Below are 22,140 nucleotides of genomic sequence, written 5' to 3'. Positions count from 1 at the left end.
GAGGCAGCCACCTCCCCCCCTGTCCCCGTTAATGGCGGCCCCGCCAGGCGGCGCTGCCCAACCGCCGCGGCTCGGCAGCCCCCGCCCGCCAAGGTGAGGCGCTGAGAGGGCGGCGCCGCGGCCGTGGCCGCCTCCCCTCGGCTCCCTTGGGCGGGCGGGACGCGGAGCCGGAGCCGAGCGGAGCCGGAGCCGGAGCGGCGGGGAGAAGCCATGAGCCCCGAGGAGAAGCCGGGGGGGCCGCCGCCGCCGCCTCAGGCTGGGCGCTGCCGCGGTGCCCGCCCGCAGCAGCAGCAGCAGCAGCCGCAGCCCCGCCGGGGCGGGCTGCTGTCGGAGATCCGCACGGCCATCCGCAGCGAGCCCTTCCACCTGCGGTACCGCCTCAGCCCCGGCCGAGAGCTGGGCAGGTGTGTGCGGGGCGGGGGGGGAGGCGAAAATGGGGAGGCACGGCAAAACCGAGCTGAGACCGCCGCGGGGTCGGTGCGGGGCAGAGCCGTGCGGTACACCTGCAGCTCTGTCCTAAGGGGCTGTGAGTGTGCACGCTTGGTCTCTTAGTTCAGTTTCAGATGCTTCCTTGCTACGTTTTTAACTTCAAAAAGTGGATGCTTCACCCCTAGTGCGTCCACTAAAGAGAAGTTCTTGCTGCCTAGGCAACCTAAAGGTGGTGAGTGGAAAGCCTGGCTGACCCTCGCAGCTGTCTCCGTGTAGGGTGTTTGATCGATAATGCATGCTGAGCAGAAATCGCTTTTTCTGTTCCTAAAGCATGGAAGTCCGTACTTCTGAGCAGGGTTATCTTTACGGAGGGCTTGGACCAGTTAGCAACCTGAGGTGACAGGTTTTGTCTCAGCCAAAAGGCAGCCCTTGTGCACGCAGCGCGCTTTGATCCTGCTGCGGTAGCTCCGTTTGCTAAGGAAATGGGTAAGGAAAAGCAGTCTGAGTGCTGCGTGGTTGCCCACCCTTTTCCCAGAACCAGGGAAGCAAGGTGAGAGCTGAGCTTCAGACAGGGCGTTGAGAATAAGAATAGCACAGTTGGCACAAATTGTGTTGAAAGCAGGTAGTAGGGGGAGAGGAGAAAGCAGATGTAGCACCGCTGCTGAGCCCACGGCTGCTGCACAAACTCAGCAGGTATCTGTGCTCCTTGGCCTCCAGCATGTGTGTGCTGGCAGCAGCCTTGGCACCTGCTGCCCTCATCCCCTGTTCATTGCCCTTCTAAAAAAGTGGGGAGGGAAGGGAGGTGTGGGGGCTGCTGGCCCCTGGTGGCATGGTGGAGGGGACTGTGGAGGTGTTGGTGTGGGAAGAGCCTGGTCATGATGTCGCAAGGGTGACTCTGGTGCAAAACTGCAGGAAATCGGGCTTCATTGCTTCTGTTTGCAGAAAAAAATTGCTTTGAGTATGTAAGGGTTATGTGCTTCAGAAGGCCGCTGCCTGGTGCAGTAGCTGAGCAGGCATTTTTAAGTAAGCCCAGATACAGCTGCTAGAATAAACAGGTTGATTTAGGAAGAATGCTGAAATTATGGTTATAGTGGCAACTCTGGAAGGAAGATTAGTTTGAGATGTTTAAGCTGACAGAGAAGTGGCATTTTTTAATGAAATGTTTTAATAAATTAATTTTGGGGCTGGTCTTCAGAGCCTAATTAATTTTGTTGTCCCTGAATCAGAATGTCCCCAGGTAAATCTTCATTTCAAGTTGGGTGATGTTTGAAATCAAACTTTTTTTGATTAAGGGTGCCACTTCTAGTCAGCTCAGACTCTTAAATGATTTCAGCTGGTGCTAGATTGATATAAGTTTATTTGAAGTATTGTATACTTTGCTGACAACAGGGAAAAAATTTGCCTGACTTTTCGCCTTATCTACACTCAAGCCATAATTTTACTGTAGAATTAGGAGCAATATTAGTGTGTGTGTGTGGTGACAGATTTGAAGGATATTTGCAAGTCTGTGCATGAGTGTCTGAATGTCTAAGCTCCGTATTCCAGAAACACAGCCTCAAACAAAATTTTTCATCACTGGTTTATATTACCTAGAGCTTCTTTAAAATGTCCAGTGTAATTGTATTCAGATACTTCTTTTTATCAACAAAATATCTCCTAATTGCACACAAAATGCTACTAGACAATTAATTCTTTAGCTCACTGTTGGAGTATTGTGCTCTTTTTCCCTCTTTTAATTTAAAACAAGCTATGCACGTACTGGTAGCTGTAATTTGTGTTCAGAAAATACTCCTGGTTCTAGAGCTGGGTAGGAGAAAGGCATAAAGCCTTGCTTTCCACAAGAGTCTTCTTAAATGATAGCTCTAAAACCAGCAATATTCTGCCAGCAAAATGGATGCAGTGCACCCCTGTAAATGTACATCAAGTGCAATTCAGCTGATTTTCCTCATTCTTAGATTTTTGTTAAAACAGACAAGCTCATTCTCCACCCAGAGCTAAGAATAACAACTATTTTAATCATCTGGGGAGACTGAACAGAATAATCAAGAAACACTTTTTTTTTTTTTTTTTTTTTTTTTTTTTTTTTTTTTTTTTTTTAACTGTGGTTACATATGCAGATAACCTATGTATTGATTTATTTATTTTTTTTTTCCAAAAAATTTTGGCCTGAACTTGCATATTTCTGAGGTAGCCTTCAGGAACAGTTCTGTGCATCAGATCAGTAAGAACGTGCGCGCATGCTATCGCGCTTCTCAGCGGCTAGTTGCACAGCCAGGGGGAAACACTTGTGGAACGCCGGGACAGGGAAAAGGAGGTGAAAGCAAAGGTGTGCAGGTAGTTGGTTCTGCCATTTGGGAAGAAATCGGCATGAGCTAGTTGCTCGTGAGCATTGGAAATGGCATCTCCCCACCCCTTGCTCTTTGGAAACCAAAAACTTAGAAAGAAAATCACACTTCTGGGGGAAAAAGTTTGCTATGAAATTTGTAAGAAATTGCATATAATTTTATGGATCTCGGAATTTTTTTCTGAGCTTTCTGTAAAATAAACAGGTTAATAGGAATTGCTGTGACTCCTTTTATTAGTAACAGTGACAGTGTTTAATAGGTCGTCTTAAAAATAAGCATTACAGTCAGGTTAGTTCTCTGTTCTCCTGAACCTGTGACAAAGTGAATTGGTATGACATAAATGTGCCTGTTTATCCGATTTGACGTTTGATTTGTGATTTGAGGCTTTTCCTCTAAGCCCTGTTGTATGCCAGGCGAAATGATGCTAGTTCTGCTGGCAGTCAGGGAAGGTGACATTGAGCTGCTTTGTACTCGGATGTGATACCTTAAATCACAATTTCTCATGGAGGCACTTGTGAAAGCTGAGAGCTACTTCTAGTTTCCTACTCATGTCTCCCTTAACAGTATTTTTGGTTGTGTTTCGATAACTGGTAGCCAGTTTTTAACTTTGGAGATGAACATTAAGCATTTCCTCTCAAACCTGTGCTGCTTTCAATGCTATGTTCCCCTTGTTAGCTCTCAATGCAGCTAAATTGCTGCGGTCTAATACTGTCCACTGGACAGTGCCTTTGGATCTTTGCTCGGAAACAGTCTCAGCTGTGAATCTAGCAGGCTGCATAGCAATTAGCTCTGTTGGTTATAAATATCAGGTTTGTCAAGTTTGCTCTCTTCTGGGATGGGATTCAGAAAAGGTGAGTTCTGCAGGCGGCAGCTACAGTGGCTCTAATTACAGGTATAGCCACCGAGGGGCCGGGCACGATTCTTAGTCCCGAACAACTGAGAATTAGCACTTATCGGCTGGCCCCCTGCGTAACTCGTCCTTTTAATCCCGTCACCTCGCAGGCTTCTGTCCAGCCCGGCCCAGCGGCACACGCGTGGCACACGCAGCGGTGCCTCGCGCGCCGGGAGCGGTCCCATTTCCACAGGGATCGGCGACATCGGGCTCGTTAGGACTTAGGCACTTGCTTACAGATTCTGTATGTCGGTCTCAACAACACCGAGCTGCTTGAAGGCTCTATCAGAGAGGCTTAAAATTTATGAAGCTCCTGTTTCTGGTGCTCAAATTAAAAGCTTTTGGCTCAGTGGCAAGGAGGCATGTGCTCGGAAGGGAGCTGAGAAGTCCGAGGCTATTCAAGAAAAAGAGAGACAGAGGAACCCAGCAGTCCAGATCGCTGGTGTAAATGCTTAGTGTCCACCGGCTTGTAAAATAAAAGACCCTTCAGCAGCAAGCTGTGTTAGTTTCCCACGTCTTTATTTTTCTTTTTCTATCGGCATAGCTGCTGCTCTTCCCCCTGTGCAGTGCTTGGGTTTCGTGCCAAAACGCAGCCTCAGCAGGGCTTTTAGCACCTTTGGTGAGCGCATAACTCTGCTGCACACGAGTCATACAGATGCACGTCTTTGGACTAACTTAAAAGCCTTTTCCCTGGCTACATGGGGAAGGTTGCTCTCAATTGTGGTTAGGATTGCAATACTAGAGGGATGTTTATGCTTGTAGCCACGACACTAATCACAAGCTTCCTAGAACTCCACTTGAAAGAAGCACTGGCCTCCCAATATTTTGGGGATCGGGAGCGTATAATCTTTGGAACACTCTCTGCTTCCTGATAAGCTGCCCATGCTGTCCGCATTTGTTATTTCTGCCAGCGTGCTTTTTGATACATCTCTAGCAGGCACGTAGCTGTTTGTTAGCCTCTTTTCCAGAGGCTTTGGGTGCCTGTTCCTCCCACGGCACGCCGTCTATATTATTTAAACCATTTTAGAGCAATCCTTTGACCACACCTTCCCTACGACTACAGAACCCCGTAATATTTTCACGCATTTGCAAAGCTTATGTAGAGCATTTTCTTAGTGTTTGTCAGCCTTCACATCTGCTGTGCTCTGATCTATCCTAATATTACGGTGCTGCAGATAATGTGTGCTTATGCAAAATAGTATTCCCAGAGGAATAACTGTGGCTGCCTCGGTAGTCACAAGTTAGATTATTTTAGTGAGATTGCCTAGCAAATATCCACTTTGCGGGTGCTTGTTTGACTTAATTTAGACTGGGCAATTTTGAAACAAATTTCTATTATAAGCGAGCTGACCACAACTCCTTTCAGCAGTCACTTTTCGTGGAAAGCAGGCTGCCAACAGGTTAGGAGCTGTGAGAGCGAGAAGTCTGACACGAGCGGAGTTAGTTAACTCCGTACGCTTCAGCTGGGACGCAGGAGAGGCAAAACCCGTGTAATTGTATTCCAGGCCAGAGGAGGACTCTAATTTTGGTTTCAGCTACCCTACAATAAGGTAATAAGGAAGCAGAATAAGACCCTGCAAGCTATTCCTGCAGCTTTACAAGCATGCTTACATACAAATAAAGATAGTTTTCTTGTAAATTCTTCCCGTACAGGCAAGGTCACTATACCGAGTGTGGGAATCTGTCACGGCATTAGATGATGCATTAATTATCAGACCTTTTCACTAAACCAGGACAGTACGAACGGGACTGAGTGGAGCAGGTGGTTTTGGGCTCTGCTGCAAGGAAGTTCAGGGCAGGAACTTCAGTTGAAAATGCTGTGGGGGAAGGCTTCTGATGTAAGCGCTGCCGTGTGGTTTTAGCTGGGCTGCTGGCGTGGTGCAGCTCATCCCCTGGGTGTTTTGTCAGAAACGATGCCCGCTGATGTGGGTTAAGCAGTTCTGCAGTGTGTTGTGTGCACATGTCGCTGTAAGAGTGCCTTACATTGGTCAAGCCTCTGTGCTTGTTGAAACTCTTCCTGTTCCTTAAACAACGAGACCGAGGATAAAGGATTGAGAACTGTTAAGCAATCAGAACTACAGCTGTTGTCATTGGAGACATGACATGGTGGAAATGCAAAGTGACATTTTTTTAAATGTCCCTAGTAAATAGGGAAGGATCTTGAGCAGTCACTGAATAAAGCTGTTGGCTGCTGCTGTTTGAATGTGGTAGGGAAAACAATAACTGGGCAATTAGTTTGCTCGAGTATAGTTACAGAAAGCACAAAGTGCTTGCTCGTGCACCTTTTTACTAAAAGGCTGAGGAGATGGGCTCAATCCTTGTGGGGCCCTTCCAGCTCAAGGTATTCTGTGGTATCTTCACCTTGCTAACTAGCACAGCTCACTTTTTCTATCTGTTTGAAAGTCGGGTTTCTTAACTGAGGGTTTCTGTGTTTTGTTTACTTTCAAATCCTTATTTTTAGAATCTCGCACTGTTCTGTGTTTGGGTTTTTTGATGAAAATAGTGGTGATAACACTGGTATTTTTAGCTGTTGCTGCGCAGCGCTTACAAAGAGCCAAGGACTTTTCTGCTTCTCGTGCTGTCCTGCACAGGAGCTGGGAGGAGACAGAGCCAGGACAGCTGACCCAAACTGGCCAAAGGGGTGTCCCACACTACACAGCATCGTGCTCTGTAATAAACTGGGGTAAAGGAGGAGGAAGGGGGTGACACTAGGAGTGATGGTGCTTGTCTTCCCAATAAACTGCTCATTACATGTGATGAGCCCAGCCTTCTGGGAGGTGGCTGAACGCCTGGCTGCCCATGGGAAGGAGCAAATGAATTCCTGGCTTTGTTTTGCTTGTGCGTGGCTTTTGTTTTACCTACTAAACTTCTTTGTCTCAGCCCAGGAGTTCTCACACTTTTACCTTTCCAATTCTTCCCCCATCCCCATCCCACTTGGGATGAGCAGGAGGCTGTGTGGCACTTTGCTGCCTGGTAGGGTTAAGCCGCAACAGGATTGTACTAAAGTTTTCACTGAAGGACTTATTTCTAACTTAAAATTCTCCTTTAATTTTAGAGGGAAATTTGCAGTGGTGAAGAAATGTATCCAGAAAGACACCGAAAAAGAGTTTGCGGCAAAATTCATGAGAAAAAGAAGAAAGGGTCAAGACTGTCGGATGGAAATAATCCATGAAATTGCAGTCCTTGAGCTGGCGCAATGCAACCTGTGGGTCATTAACTTGCATGAAGTTTATGAAACTGCAACAGAGATGATTTTAGTCCTGGAATAGTAAGTACTAATGATAATTCCTGAATAACCTTCTGCAGTATTTGCTTAAAGCTAATAATGTAAAAATCTTGTGTGTCTATGAATAATATGCAAAACAAGTTTATTGTTTGCCTGCTATCTGCTTGAATTAAAAAATAATTGCGGAGAAAATCAGTACTACAGGAAGTTATGTGCAGTCTTTTAACTATAGCACATTATAATACATTTCTTCAATTATGCAGGGTATTTCAAAGGTGAAACATAATTTCTATAGTTTAAAAAAAAAGTGAAATATGAACTGTGCAGAGTCTCTACTTGTGAAAGAAGCAATGAGTATCTGAAAGTACTGAAGTTTGTTGCTGGCAGTGGCAAAGATGAAGTGAAAGCTGTTTCTTTTGTTTTTGAACTTTGAAGTTAATTTGGGATAGGGAATTGTTTGACGACAACTGACAAATACCAGGATTTGTACTCATTTTTCTCAGCTTGATACACCTCTTCATGAACCTCATGCATTAATACAGAGCTAGCATTTGGAGCAGTTTACTTATAGGTATCCTATCACAGTTAACACTAGGGAATTTAGTGTTGAAACTTTCCTTCTCTTGGCTGCTCTCTCTGGTTAAACTATTAAGTTTTCCAAACACCAGATCTTTCAGGAAGCATGTAAGTTTAGGACCGCAAGCTCTCCCCTACTCAGTGCTTGCAGACTAGTTTGTTCAGTCGTGCTGTCTGGCTAGCTGCATCTTCTTAACGTGATACAGACAAAAACTTGTCTTCCATGCACTGGCAAAAGACAAGAGCACTTGTCAAGAAGTTAAAGACCTGTTGAGCAGACAGTCAAGACATATCTCAAACATAGTGCTCCAGTGTCGTCTTGGAGAAAATCAGACTTGCAAGAGAGTACGAGGATTCAGACCTAGAATAGTTTCATATTTCACATTCACCCAGATTAGTGGCATTTAACTTGTGACTCTACACTTGCCTTTTGTTTCCCCTGCTTTGAGTTTGTCCGGAAGAGATTTTTGTCTTTTTTTACAGCTGTGAAAGTTTATCTGTTACCCAGAGACTTTGTTTTCTGTCATCTAGGTTCTAAGAGGTAGCCAAATGCTTGTTGGTGTTGAACTCAGTTAAGATCCCGTGAAAGCTCTATGGCTCTAAAATAACTAGCAGAGGAACAGGCTTGATGGTTCAGAAGTGACTTGACTGGTCTGCTGAAGTCAATCTAGTTTGTACAGCTGTTTCCTTCCTTGATGACAGAAATGAATGGTGAAAAATCTTGTGCCCAAATCTGACGGTGTTCAGAAGTCAAAAGAAACTTTATCTTTGCACTTCAGCGACATGGAATGAGACTGTCTGCTAAGGCAAGCTTCCTTCTAGAATACATTTTTTCCAGCTTCATTGTGCAGTTATGGTATTAGGGATTTATGAGTTCAAGTATTTGTTATAATGCAAAAGTGTGACAGAGCCTCTGCAGTTACTGGAGATGAAAAAATACATGTTCTAGACACTAGTAACACAGATCTAATTAGAAAGCAGTGTAAATTTCTGTATTGTGTAGGTATATAGAATTCACAGCTTGGGATGAGCAATGTTTTTTGCACTAATCCTAACGCAGATTGCTAGTTTTCCTTTAGAACTCAGTTCTGTTAAAATTACAAAACATTTTTAATCCAAAGTATTAACTAGTAACCAGGTTGTTCCATAATTAGCAACATTATTGTTTTTATATGCATCAGTCACACCTCGTTACAGATAAATAGCTGTGTGTTGGAGCTGTAAATTACAAAAACGCTCTTTCACTGACTTCAGCAAATATGTCTGGATGCTTCTTTAATGTCAGCATGTTCCAGAGGCATGTTGCAACAAAACAGGTATGAATGTTAGTAAATTTCTGACATTCTGTATGCAGAGGATTAAAGAGCATATCTGGACTGTAAGCTTCTCTAGGGCATTTCAGTTTCTATTAAGCTTGATGGTCTGCGTGGCAGATCTTTATCACGGAAAGCAGAAAAATAAATACTTAATCGTTGCCCACTAACTTTATCTGCTAAGGTTTTGAAGTTCTTCTCTTGATGTAGGATCTGTCGTAAGGGGGGTGGGGTGCTACTGCTCTGCCTTCATGAGAAGAAATATTAAAATCACATGAGGGTTGTCTTTAAAGCACGATCAGTTTTGACAGAAAGCAAACTTAAAATTGGCTGCTAAGTGTTCATACAAGCTCTGAGCAATGGCAAGCAGCGAGGCATTAGTGTTGGCTTTAACAGTAACAGGTTGGTAAGGCTGTATCTGCATCCACACTAACAACACTGACTTGCTGAGGCTTTTTGCCAACAAGCAGCAGAGGGTTTAAGAGCTCGTCTTAAGTATGGAAAGTCTGGAATTACTCTGGAATTAACAGTCTTGTTTCTTGTATTTCAGTGAAAACTGAATGAATAAAAATGTTTACTGAAAAACACTTAATGTCTGGGGAAAACCTGACACATTCAGATCTCAAAATTGCTTTCTTCCTTTTAATATAGCTACTGGGCTCAACATTTATACACGACCTGCCTGACTGTTCCCGATTTCTTTTGAAAGAAAGAGCAACAGTGCATCTGGTGCTTCAGAACTGGCGTCTTGAAGTGGTCATCACTTTGTTTATACGTTTGTGGAAGGAGTAGAGGATATTGCAAGCAGTGGGTCAGATTTTGGAGAAACATCTTTGTGTAACTTCAAAATCCAGGCCATTATGTGTAGTAAGGAGCCTGTGAATTGAATAGTTACCTCACAGGGTCTTGTGTGTGTATATATAGACTTCTGTTACGCGAGGTTTAAGAAAGAAAAAAAGTTGTCTTCGCTGTCTTGAGGAGGTGGTTGGGGTTTATTTGATACGCTGCACGAAGTACTTTTTCCACCTCTAGCTATTTGGACCCGGAGAACGTTCCTTCCTGTGCTGTCAGGATAATTGCACTGCTCCGGTGTCTGCACACCGTCTGTTAGAGTGCTTAACGCAGGTATGAGGGATGACAATCAGATCGAGGTGGGAGCCCCTGTGAAGTTTTAGGGGAAAGCTCCTCAAACTGAGTTGGTTACCTCATGCCCTGCATCTCAGCCCTTAGGCTCCCCACTCAGAAAGGTTGGGGCAGGGGGACACAAGTTTGCGTTTGGCTGGCAACCAGGAGCTTAAAAGCAAAGCCTCTGCAACTTAATGCCTACGAATGCTTCCTGCCCGTGTGTTCTCTCATCAGATGGAGACTTAGTTCCCTCTGTCTCTGGGCTCATTGGTGTGCAGTGGTAGCCTTACACTTGAAAAATTCACAGTGAATTTGCTTGCATGCTTGCTGTCTAGTGGTGTATGCCTCGCTGAGGAAAGGAGGTTGTGAATGTCGCTAGCAGTGAGCACGAATATGTGGTCTTGTGACAGCCACCTTGGTGGGATGTCCCTGCAATATAAGCTGTGTATACAGAAAACAAATGAGTTTCCAGTTCTCTTCCAAGGGTAACACTTTCAAGAGAGGCTTTTGAAAGAGCATAAGTGAATTTTTGATCCTAGCAGGCTGCTTATGGTCTCACTCGGATTTGACATCAAGAGTATTCTAAGGACCTGTTATCCGAATCTGTGTTCCGAGGATTTGTGCTGCTGAGGCTTATGGAAGACTGTCCCAGTTCCTGACCCATTAAAGTCAGGGGGATTTGAATTTTTTGGATGCCCTGAAGTGGCTTTGTTCAGCCTTTTCTCTAATGATACGCTCTAACTCTTAATGTATTGTAAGTGCACTTGAAAAAAAGTAGGATGTTGAATTTTGTGCAGTGCATTAAGATGTCCAGAGGAAGATAAGCAGTCTCCACCAAATTTAAAGTCAACGTGATTGTAACCATGATTAATGCTCCAAACTTTCAACTGATTTTTAGCTGGTTTATACTGATAAGCAGTAACAAAGTGTCAGCGTGCTTTCACTGATGAACAGCACTTGGATTTCACTTGAACCTATGAAGAAGCCAGTAGTACAGCAGTACGGTCATAAATATGGTAATTCCTAAGGAATACGGGTTGCTGCAACTTCTAGGTTGGAAAGAATTCATGCATCTCACACCTCTGTGTATTAGAAAAATAACACATTCTAGACAGCACTGAATTTCCGAAAGTTATGCCCCTAAGTATTGATTTGTTTCACATTAAGGTGACTTGTCCTAAAGATTTTGTTGTCCTAAAGACAATTCCTTGCTTTTATGTCCTGCGAAAATTTTCTGTAGAGGTGGGTGGGGTTACCCAGCAAAGCAAGTTATTTCATAGCGATTTTGAGAAAAGTGGCTACTTAATTGAAGATATGCTCTTGAAGGAAAAATGGATAAATTTTAAACACAAGAGAACTTGTGGTCTGCATGGATACTGAAATCATAGCACTGACATGCCCAGAATACTTTCCTAACAGGTATTTTAATCCCTTCTGTGTGTTTTGTTTTGTTTTTCCCTGAAGTGTAGTTGGGGAATATAAAACATCAGAGTTGAAAATATTTTTAAGTAGCTTGGCAAAATTTGGCATGGATGTGCAGGAGGATCTTCTTGGAGTTCGGTTTGACGTTGTACTTCCAACCACTTGTGACTGAGCTGGCTCACAGTCAGCTGACTGGTTTGCTTCAGGGAGTCAGCTCGGCGCACTCCACAGCAGCAATACACAAAACAGTCTTGCAGTAACAAATTTCTCTGTGCTCTTCTGAAGGGTCACTAATTATTTATTTGAATGTGGCAATTCTGGGATGGAGTGAATTGCCTGGAAGGAGTTGCTCTGTCTACATCCTAAATAGAGCAGTTGATTTAAAGAAGAAGAAGAAGAAAAGAAAAAAAAAAAAAAAGAAACATTGCATTTGAAAACACTTTTCCATGTGCAAGTCCTTTGTAAAGCTAAGTATATTTGTCTACGGTGGGTGTGTATGTCTAAGGGCTGTATTTGTTTGTCTCACTTTTAAATTTGATGATGAACTGAAGCATCTTCAGAAGTACCACAGGTTACTTAAATACCTTCTAGAAATAAATAAAAACCTGAATCCGGGGTTTTCTTCTGTCCTGCTAGTGCTGTCGTTTGATTTCAATGAGGGGACATTCTGTGCTTCAACTCTGATTGCCTTGACTTCTAAGCAGTGTAATTCAGGATTCTTTAAGTGTCGTATTAAAGCTCCAGGTAGCGTACATCTTAGCATGTTGGCTATGTCAGTGTTCCTATTTGTTCAGAGCACAACTTGATTTTATCATGACCACCAAGCAGACATACAGAAAATAGGGCCTTATAAGGCCCCCTCCCTTTGCTGATTTTCAGCTGTGTTTATTTTTAAAAAAGCAATTCCTGATTGACAACAGCTGTTTGGAGGGATAATTCCTACTTCACTTGTAAATTTAAGCAACAGAAGTACTGCCTTGCTTTTTTTCCAATGGCAAAGAGTTGCTGCTGTAATAAAAAAAATATATATAGTAATTTTAGTAGTAGATTTTATCACTGTATGCATTATAATTTATGCTACAAGAAATTAAATCAGTCTTCCAAGTAGCATATTATGATGTTCTTAAAACGGAATGTGTAATTTATTAATTACAGTAGACAATATTCTATGCCCATCTTCTCGGTTCCACACAAGTTCTAAGCGATAGTACTTTTAAAAAGGAATTTTATTTAGAATGTTAGAATAAATTACCTGAATCCCATCCAAAGCTAAAATATTACTGCCTTTCTTCTTGAACTAAATAAAAGTGTACTGAAGAAATAAGTGATGAAGGGTGTCCAGAATATGCGCTTGTAGGGGAATCAGAGCATTAACACTCACTTGATTGAAAACTGAAAATAATCCAGATTTAGCATTTTGTAGGACTGCCTTGCTTGCCATTAGGTCTGTGTTGAATGTTACTCTCTGTCTTCTGGATGGCCTTGGTAATAAAATTTAGAGCAGAGCAAGCGAAGGCAGATGAGATGGTTGTGCATCAGCCAAGATTCACACTTGTGCAGAGCTAGGCTGGGCACGTCACCGTGTGGGGTGACTGGAGAAGGCTGTGCTCAGGGGATTCACCAGCTTTCGCTAAGGGGTGATTGTAGAATCCCATGTGAAACAAAGTGTGTGCGAGTTAATTTCATTTGTATGTTGCTAAACAGTAATCCAACAATCCATACACGAGTTGGCCCCGTTCTGATGTTCATAAGCCCATTCTGGTTGGAGGATGGAGCATCTGCTGTGCTTGTTGTACTGCTGATGCTGCAGGGTCATGTTGTAAGGCATCTGTGGAGTCATTGCCTTTCAGAGATGGTCCTGCATGTGGCTTTGGACTACTTTAAAATCGTGTTACTATTCATCTGTAGTTGTTTTCATATTTTTCCTTTGACTTGTTTTTTATTTAAATGCATAAACAAAAGATAAGGAATCAAGCTCTGAGAGCTAAAATTTTCAGAAGTATTTTTAGATGAAAGCCGCTCAGAAACTTAAAGCATCCCTGCACCCCAGAGACTTCACAAACTATAAACTTTACATTTAGTCTTTTTTGAGTGTGTGCAGTCTTTGGAGGAGGATTGAGGGTGGGGCTATTTTACTTTGTGTTTACAAAGGCATACTTTGGCCAAATTTCCATGTAGCTTAGAAGAAATGGCAAAAGGCAAATCTTTTATGTTAAACGCTGCCCTTAAACAAATGTAGCATTCATCTCAAAGCACAGTCACTAATGTTGCCAAAATAGGCCCAAGAGTTTCTGTAGTATTTGTGTTGTCTAACATAAATGAATGAGATCTCTGCTTCTCTTCAAAGCTGCCGTACTGCACACAAGTCTTCCTAGGCTGCTAGAGCTTGCCAAACGTTTAATAACTGAAAATACCCCTACTGGATAATGCCGCCTGCTGATCTTTATTATGCTGAATAAAATGGTGCAAGTAGAGCGAAATAGGAGCTATAGCTTAGTCTTTGAAATAGTAACATTCGTGCTGTTCCATAGCGCCGCTGGAGGTGAAATCTTTGACCAGTGTGTTGCTGAAAGGGAGGAAGCCTTCAAAGAAAAAGACGTCAAGCGACTTATGAAGCAGATCCTGGAAGGAGTTTCATTCCTGCACAGAAACAATGTAGTTCATCTTGACCTAAAGGTAAGAGTGTTGCTGTATTTTTCCTATTTTTTTTTTTCTTTTTAAGTGCTGGTTTCCTTGCTGGGCATGTATCATACTAATACTAACTTATAATTAACACACATTCCTAGATATTCCTCAAATGATAAACTTTTGGGTCTTAGTATTAGGCACTAGGTTTGCAAGTCTTTTAGGGAGCTTTTATGATTATATCAAATACACAATTTGAGTGAAATGTGGATTTGCATTGTACCTTAATTTGGGAATGTGTGCTTTGGATAAGACCTGACTCATTCTGACAGTGCAATAAAAATGTCTGAGTATTATTTAGCCCTTTAAGAATAGGGCTGTGTTTTGTGTTGACTTGAGTTTTAATGAAGCAGAGGCATGGCAGAGACACTGGTAATATAATGTGTAACATTTCAGAATAAAGTGTTCATAGAGGACTAATAAACAGCATGTTAATTTGTTAAATATGTTTATAGCATTTCAGTAGTTTTCTGAAAAAAATGCTGTATAACTTAATTTACAGGTTTGTCATTTACTACCAAACACTTGGCAAATATGACAATTTGGCAATTTTATCTCATTTTGAAGTTGAATTAGTTTTCTAAGCAAGATAGCATTAAAAGCAACTTGCATTAAAATTTTGTAATTCTTCTTACAGGCCTAATTCTCCTGTAATTCCTAAGCATGCAGTAAGGCACTACATGTTTCTTCTGTTGTTGAGTTCCTTGTTTATACTTCACTGCCTTTTGGCAGTAGTACAAAGCTCCCAGTAGATTCCAGTATCAAGCTATACATACTTATATACAACAGCAAATCATGAACCATGCCTTAGCTAAAGCAAAGAATGGGTAATATTTGCACACAAACATCTCATCTGCCTATTTTTCTAACCATTTATTTAAATCACCTCTGGAATCCTTTAAAACTTTCTGTAGCCCATTGATTTAGTCACACATCAAATAACTGTACTAATACTTAATGAAAAATTCCTATCTAGTAATAAGTGATCAAAAGGACTAAAGCTCCAGTATGCTTATACAAGATACTCAGTGTCTCTATTTTGCCTGTATATATGCTATGCTAGCCAAAAATATTTCCATTGAATTTCCTTGAAGCAAACTTTATGTAAAATTAAAACATGTCTTTTGTATATATTGATACGTTTCTGGAGTTAAAGCTGTGGTGTTCCTTCAGCCCCGACCAGCTGGGTACCTGATCTGAAATGCATTGTTCTTTATTTTACTGCAGTACTTAATAGTGAAAGTACACTGCAGTGCTGATTATGACAGGAAAAAAATGGGGTATTTTGGTGTGGCTTAGTAGGGTTGCCACACAATTATCTTTCCAAAAGTGTGTTTCTTGTGAAAGATTGTTGAAACCTGGTGTGTTTTTAATAGCAAAATACAATAATGTAATCCACTTTTGACTTGGAGAAAGAGCAAATACAATGCTACTGTTGAGTGATGTTTAATTTACTCTCAGTATTGTGTTGATCCTGTTTAATTTGCAGGGTGTAGATTGTAGTTGGGAGTCTTTCATCTCCTCTTAATAGCACATAAAAGCTGCAGAGTAAGAGAAGCTTCCTCTTTTCATCGGCTGTTTGACTTGAACTTGGATTGGAGTTTGGTAAAGTTTAAAGGAAATTAGGAATAGAAGAGAACTTAAAATAATAATAATAAAATAATAATTAATAATAATAATAATAATAATAATAATAATAATAATAATAATAATAATAATAATAATAATAATAAAGTTGGGGTAGTTGAGGAAGGACTAGCTGTTGCCTGTCTGCAATGGAGATGGGTAGAGCTCTGCGCTGCCCTGGACCCTGGGAGAATGACTGCCCCAAGCAGCACTCTCTCTGGTCTGTAATACTAGGGCTGTTCAACACACACCTTGTCCCCTTTCTGTTGTTCTCAAGATGTTGTGTACAGTGAGGACAACTAGCAAAATCATTATTTGAAATTGGTTTGGGTGTCACTTTACACCAATATTCAGAAAGTGAACTAATGCAATTATTAAAGAAGGAAGGGGACTGTTACAGAAACATTACAGATTAGCTTTCTCATCTGAGTCTTCCAGTTGGATTAAGATTGAAAATTTATTATACAGCAGTATAGCATTAATAGAAGTGTAGTATTTCCTATTTAAAGGAACACCCACAAGGCTAAGAAGGGTTAAAAATACTAACTTCATAAGTCAAAAGAACACTTTAATTTGGAGTTCAAATTTCTGTAACAATAAGGGCACAGCTATTTGGTTTTTGGCAGGTATAGAGTATCCAGGATCTATGGAACCTCTCCTGATTATAGCCTTACTTCTCAATTTATGGGACTTGTATTGATTACCTTGTGGAATAAGTGCAGTGCCACTCTAATAACTCTATTCTTTAGCCATTGTTGCTGTGCTTTTGTTTTTTTTTGTTTGTCTGTTTGTTTTTAACACATTGACCAAAAAAAAAAACCACCTGATCCCCAAGCAAATTCTGTTCTACTTAAAGATATTTGAGTCCTTAAACTTTTTCTTAGCGCAAACATATGCGATTGCTTTAGTATTTTTACACAACCTAGCCAGGGCGTTCCAGCTAGACTGTTTTTCCTGTTTCTACCCTATCGTTCCTTGTATAATTCCTGGTTTGTCTTCTAGGGATCAGATTTTATTTATTTATTTATTTTTACAGTATTGTAAAATCAGATGCCTAGCTTCATTAATATTAACGGCGAGGCGTTGATTAGTTTAAAAAAATGAGCATTATTATGCATTCTTAGTCATACTCTTCTGGAAACCAATTAAAGTCACAAGAAATATTAGGGCCAAAGGCTCGCAGAGACCTCTGGAATAATGAGAAATGTGCAATGTATGGATTTTGCCATTATAGCATCAGTTTACAAGATTTCAAAACCTGCTTGCAGGGTGTAGTGTTATAGGGTGTCTCCTTTACTAAGTACACTTTTTCTGAAAGTTGCACAGATAATTGATAAGTTGCTAGATGAGAACAGCTCTTTGTATATATTGTCTTATTTTGGCCTTTGCACTGAAGTTCAGAGCATCAGGAAAGCTAATTCAGTGTTAATGTGACATTGGGCTAGGCTCACGTGGCCATGTCATGTGCTTTCTGTCCATGTGCCAATCTCATTGTGTACATCCATTCAGAGGTCCGTTTGGTCAGACTTTTCATATGTTTTTGTTCAGTGTGCATCATACAACGATCTAAACTGGAACCTTTCAGTCTCTGCAGCGAAGATTTTTAAATGTTGGTATATTACATTTTTTTCAGACATTTCATTAACGCTAGTTGGCAAGAGTGAAAGGCCTTTTTCAAAATGGCTGGCAGGAGAGCCTCTGGCTTGGGCATCTCTGGTCTTTGCAGACAAATCAACACATGGCAAACGTAGATATATTAATTACAGCAGTGCAGAACCAGAAGGAAATGAACTCTACAGATACAGGAAAATCATCTTCCTTTTATTAAAGCTTCAGAGTGACTGTGTCAGGCTGGCAGTAAGGGTAAATCCAAAGCTACAGCTTCTTCAAGGTTTCATGCTGATGTTTGGACTGTCACTTTATTTTAACCCCATAGTAATTCCCTAGAATAAGAAAATGACTGCTATTCCTAGGGTTATGACTCAATTTGTAATACAGACAGTTCTCTCTCAGTAAGCGTGTAAAAACAGTCAATTAAAAACTTCTGTCAACTATGTTATCTACTAAAATATTATAAAACAGGGCTTAAGGCTTTCAAGAAATGTTGCCATTAAACTTTTCCTCATTTAAATACAGAGAACAAATGCTTTTCTTGTGCTTTCTCTTTGTCTCTTCAGAAAGTAACTAAATTTCCCACTGGGAAGAACATCTGAGAAGTTAATTAGGGAGGCATGGTCAGCTTTTGGGGATGTTTGCTTTTCTAATACAAATACAAAATAACAAATGTGAACTATAAAACATATGGTAACGTGCAGCTCCGAAAGCTGGTGGCTTTGTATGGCCACCAGATTCCAATTTGTAAGCAAAAAATAAGCTGCTTTAAATACTTACATTCATAAACAGCAAATAGATAGATAACATCATGGAGTTCGTTTTAAATACTGTGGCTAAACTTTGTGGGAATTAAAGAACTGGACTATGTTCAGGTCTTGCAGCAGGAAGATCTGGCTCGAGATCTCAAAATGTTCTTGTACAGTTTTATTCCTCTGTTCAAGAGGAGGGGTATCAAGGTGAAAACATGCCTTTGTGATCAACATGGGAATAAAGAGAGAGCGACTGAGGGAATAGAAGTACAAATGGTGGTGGTAATCCAGCTGGGACGACCCCGCAGTGGTGGTTCTTTTGCTCTCCTCCCTTTTCAGCCACCCCTAATACATGGCGATGCAAGTTCTCAGGCAGGGAGACATGGACTTTCTTGGCAAGGATATGCTTCAGTTGCAAAAATCTAACACCTGTCGTCTCCAGTTCATTTTCAGAGTTGTTTTATTATTTTTTTTTTTTAAACTGAGCTACCATTCAAGATAGAAGGTAGGGAATTTCTGAATGATCACAACGTTTGTTCTGAAGGACGACAGCCAAGATCTAGTGACGTCAGAGCAAACAAGTTTATCCAAAGGTGATGCTCTTAAAACCTGTTTTTCAGGCTGCCCTATTTTTTTTTTTTTAACTGTTCTTCAGTTAGTATTCTGTAATCCAATTGTTTGTACTTTGAACAAGATTGAGGTCAATTGCAACAGACTTTCTTTAAACAGGTGTAGTCAAAATAGTTTCGTGTGTTCAGGTTTTTTAAATGATTGGGTGGTTTTGGACACCCTCCTATGAGAAGCATTTTACACCATCTGTTGGAAGGAAGCAAGGAGAGAAGTTGGAGCTGGGTGGGGAGAGAAAGGTGGTCTGTCTGAAGGGCTAACAGACCAAATGTGGAGATCTTTATGTCCTATTGTTAAATGGTAGCTACTGGCATGTCTCTTGTGTGAGCTCTAAGCTAAGAAAGGTAGGTGCTTGGTTTGCGGTTATAAACAGGAAATCCTGCTACTGCTTTGAGCCTATGTGTCTCTTCAAGCTCACCCTCAGTTAAAAATAATAATAACTTTAAAAAAAATCCTGTTTGCTGTACATGTAATGGAATGTATTGTTGTTGCTCATGATCTGAAATAATTATGCAATGTTATGGTGTCATAGATATTAGATTTGGGTGATCTTGAAGGTCTTCTTGCTTTTGTTTTTCAGCCGCAAAACATTCTCCTAACCAGTAAGTCTCCTCTGGGAGACATAAAGATAGTAGATTTTGGCCTTTCCAGAATAATGAAGAGCAGTGAAGAGCTAAGGGAAATTATGGGAACTCCAGAATACGTAGGTAAGTTGTTACCGCAACATTGAGGTAGCCTTGAGGAGGGAACTTCAGCAATGGGGAATTAAGGAAAATTTTCTCAAAATTTGGTGAATGCCAGACTGGCTGTGTAGTTACGGTGTCAAAACATTGTGTTATTGCTTGGATGTGGTACTGCTGTAAAAGCTAAATTGCCAGTTTAATGACTGCCACTTGTGTGCTTGTGTTCATGAGGACTCGCTTAGAGGATTCTGAGCAATGGTAACACGCATTACTTGGAGTAGAGGTTGAAAGGGATACGCTCATGCCGAGTACAGTATTTTAGCTTGGTTAGGTTTGTATCACTTCCATTTAAAAATAAATAAATTATTCCAGGCCTTGAAAATCTGCTTGAAATTATCTTTGATAAGTTGTGTAGTATTTTCTTTATGGGTCCAAGTTTTCATGATGGAATATGGAATATTGGATATTATTTTTCAATAAAGTTTCTATAGTTTCCTCTATTAGTAAAAAGACTGGCCTTGCTTCTGAATATAGCAATAAAAAGCAAAGGTTTTTTTAACTTAAAACTAACGAACAATGGTAATCGTTTTAATAAATTGAGTAGAAACATCCATTTCCAAAGACTATCATGATTCAAGTGGCTTATATTAAATTTAACCACATGCCTATTTTTGCATTGTATAGCTACAATATCATGTCTGCATATGAAAAAAAAATATATGCTTTTTCCCCCAAATAGCTCCTGAAATACTGAGTTATGACCCAATCAGTACAGCAACCGATATGTGGTAAGTTGAGCAAATTAACGATCATCATAACTTTATTCAAAAGTTTATATACATAACTACAACAAAAAAAATAAACTTTTTGTTTTTTACTGTCAATTTAGGAGCATTGGAGTACTGGCATATGTTATGCTAACAGGGATATCGCCTTTCTTAGGGGATGATAAACAGGAAACATTCTTAAATATATCTCAAATGAACGTAAGTTACTCTGGAGAAGACTTTGACCTCATATCAGAGGCTGCTGTGGATTTCATCAAAACTTTGCTGGTTAAGAAACCCGAGTAAGTAAAACAGACAATCGTATATAATAATACGTTGGACCAGATCTCTTTTAAATATAGATGCATGCTAGCATTTACGTCTTTAAAGTATAAGGGAACTTTGATTATTCATATTTCATTATGTACTATTATTTTCTTGTACATGAAAAGAGAAGTTCTCCATTTCCCCCCTGACTTGCATGTTCTGAATGTGGCCAACTGTTAGTAATAAAACCTGAAATTCATGTCAGAACATTGTAAATGAAGTATAACTTGTGGTACAGTGTACTGGCTTTCTGTACACGTACCTTGTTGGTGTCTTTTAAATGAGCTAAGGTGCGTTGTGCCTTCTAGTCTGGGTGAGTTGCTAGAGTACCCTACTCTTCCCTACTTTATTAGTGTGCCTTTCTTGATGGGAGGCAAATTGGAAATTTCAGCTCTCAAAACACAAAGTGCTTCCTGTGCAATTCCCATGACTTTTCCTGTGGTGTATCAACCACTAAAATTGTCTGCTCTTTCTTGTGTGTCTTCTCTTTCTTGTGGAAATACTTCAACGTTAGGATGGGATCACTTTCATACTTTAAACGAAAATCTGTGATAGTTGTTCAGAAATACAGTAAACTGTGATATTTAAGGATCTATGAATTCCTTTATTTTACATATTAACAGTGCATCATGTGCATCATCTTGAACTGCTGTTAGGCTTCTTAGGTAAAAAGTAACCACTGACACACTTAAATTAGTAGTTCTGTCGGGTTAGTACAGTCATATCCTTGGAGAAAAATTGCATGAATCTCTTACATGAGGCATTAGGTTTCAAGTTCCCTTGGACATTCCTTTTAACGCTTTCCTTCCTCTGCAGGGACCGGGCAACTGCTGAGGAATGTCTTCAACATCCATGGCTACAACAAAGTGATGAACCTATTTCCAGGGCCTGGAATGAGAGTGCAGGAGGGGAGAGCAGCGACGTCACCCAGCCAGATGCAGATTCTGCCTCTGAAAAATCTGTTGATGCTGAGAAAACCGAGGAGGATGAATCAATAGTGACGGAAGAACTAATTGTAGTGGCTTCGTATACACTGGGACAATGTAGGCAGTCAGAAAAAGAAAAAGCAACTGAGCAGAAAGCCATTTCCAAACGATTTAAATTTGAGGAACCATTGCTGCAAGAAATACCAGGAGAATTCATTTACTGAACTGTGTGGCGCTTCATAGCTATAACTGGAAGGAAGTGCTTTCTGCTAAACAAAAATACCCTAGCCAAGGGAATCTCTGATACGCAGTAAATGTTCTAGATAAAAGAAATGTTGATAGGTGGCATCTAAGGAAAATGTGCCAAGTTTTTAATTTCATGGAACAGATTAAACAAGATTTCAAGTGGCTGACATGAATTTAATGAAGATAAAAGCTTATTTTTGTTTGCATTTTTTATTTCCTTTTTTTTTGTCTCTGAGTAGCAGACAATTTTGTTAATTGTTCTGATGTTCTGGCGAAGTTGACATAGCAGGTGTTTCAGTGACAGATGTCAAGAGGAGTATATTTTAGGAGACGTTTTGTCATTCAAAGTAAATACATAATGCTGGGTTTTCCTCAAACACCTTTTAGCACTCCTGACTTCAGTGGAGCTATCTGCTGATCTTAAAGTGTACGAGAGAATCTGACTGGTTTGACATACAGATTTCAAAGCTACGCTCTGTGTATATTTCTTTGTTTTCATCAAGTCCAAAGACTCAGACTTATTTGGTGTATAGCCAGACAGTGAGCTGGGTTCCTCTAGCAA

The 22,140-nt window shown here is 40.7% G+C and overlaps 1 protein-coding gene across 1 annotated transcript; it reads left to right on the top strand.

The window, feature by feature from the left end:
- Positions 1-190: 190 nt before the first annotated feature.
- On the top strand, positions 191-22,049 carry STK17A (serine/threonine kinase 17a). The gene is made up of 7 exons (XM_032182343.1): positions 191-404; positions 6,722-6,934; positions 13,860-14,004; positions 19,210-19,336; positions 20,052-20,100; positions 20,202-20,381; positions 21,223-22,049. Exons 1-7 carry the CDS (start codon positions 211-213, stop codon positions 21,554-21,556), a joined length of 1,242 nt encoding a protein of 413 aa, XP_032038234.1. The 5' UTR covers positions 191-210; the 3' UTR covers positions 21,557-22,049.
- The last annotated feature ends 91 nt before the right edge of the window (positions 22,050-22,140 follow it).

Source organism: Aythya fuligula, chromosome 2 (assembly GCF_009819795.1).
Source record: "Aythya fuligula isolate bAytFul2 chromosome 2, bAytFul2.pri, whole genome shotgun sequence".
Taxonomy (NCBI): Eukaryota; Metazoa; Chordata; class Aves; order Anseriformes; family Anatidae; genus Aythya; species Aythya fuligula.
This window is presented reverse-complemented; position numbering and strand designations above follow the sequence as displayed.

Bases quoted from the DNA above. Each gene is read 5' to 3' on its own strand.
- STK17A (XM_032182343.1), top strand. From the start codon at position 211: ATGAGCCCCGAGGAGAAGCCGGGGGGGCCGCCGCCGCCGCCTCAGGCT. The intron at 6,935-13,859 runs GTAAGTACTAAT...GCTGTTCCATAG, and splicing joins ATGATTTTAGTCCTGGAATA to CGCCGCTGGAGGTGAAATCT. The intron at 20,101-20,201 runs GTAAGTTGAGCA...CTGTCAATTTAG, and splicing joins AGTACAGCAACCGATATGTG to GAGCATTGGAGTACTGGCAT.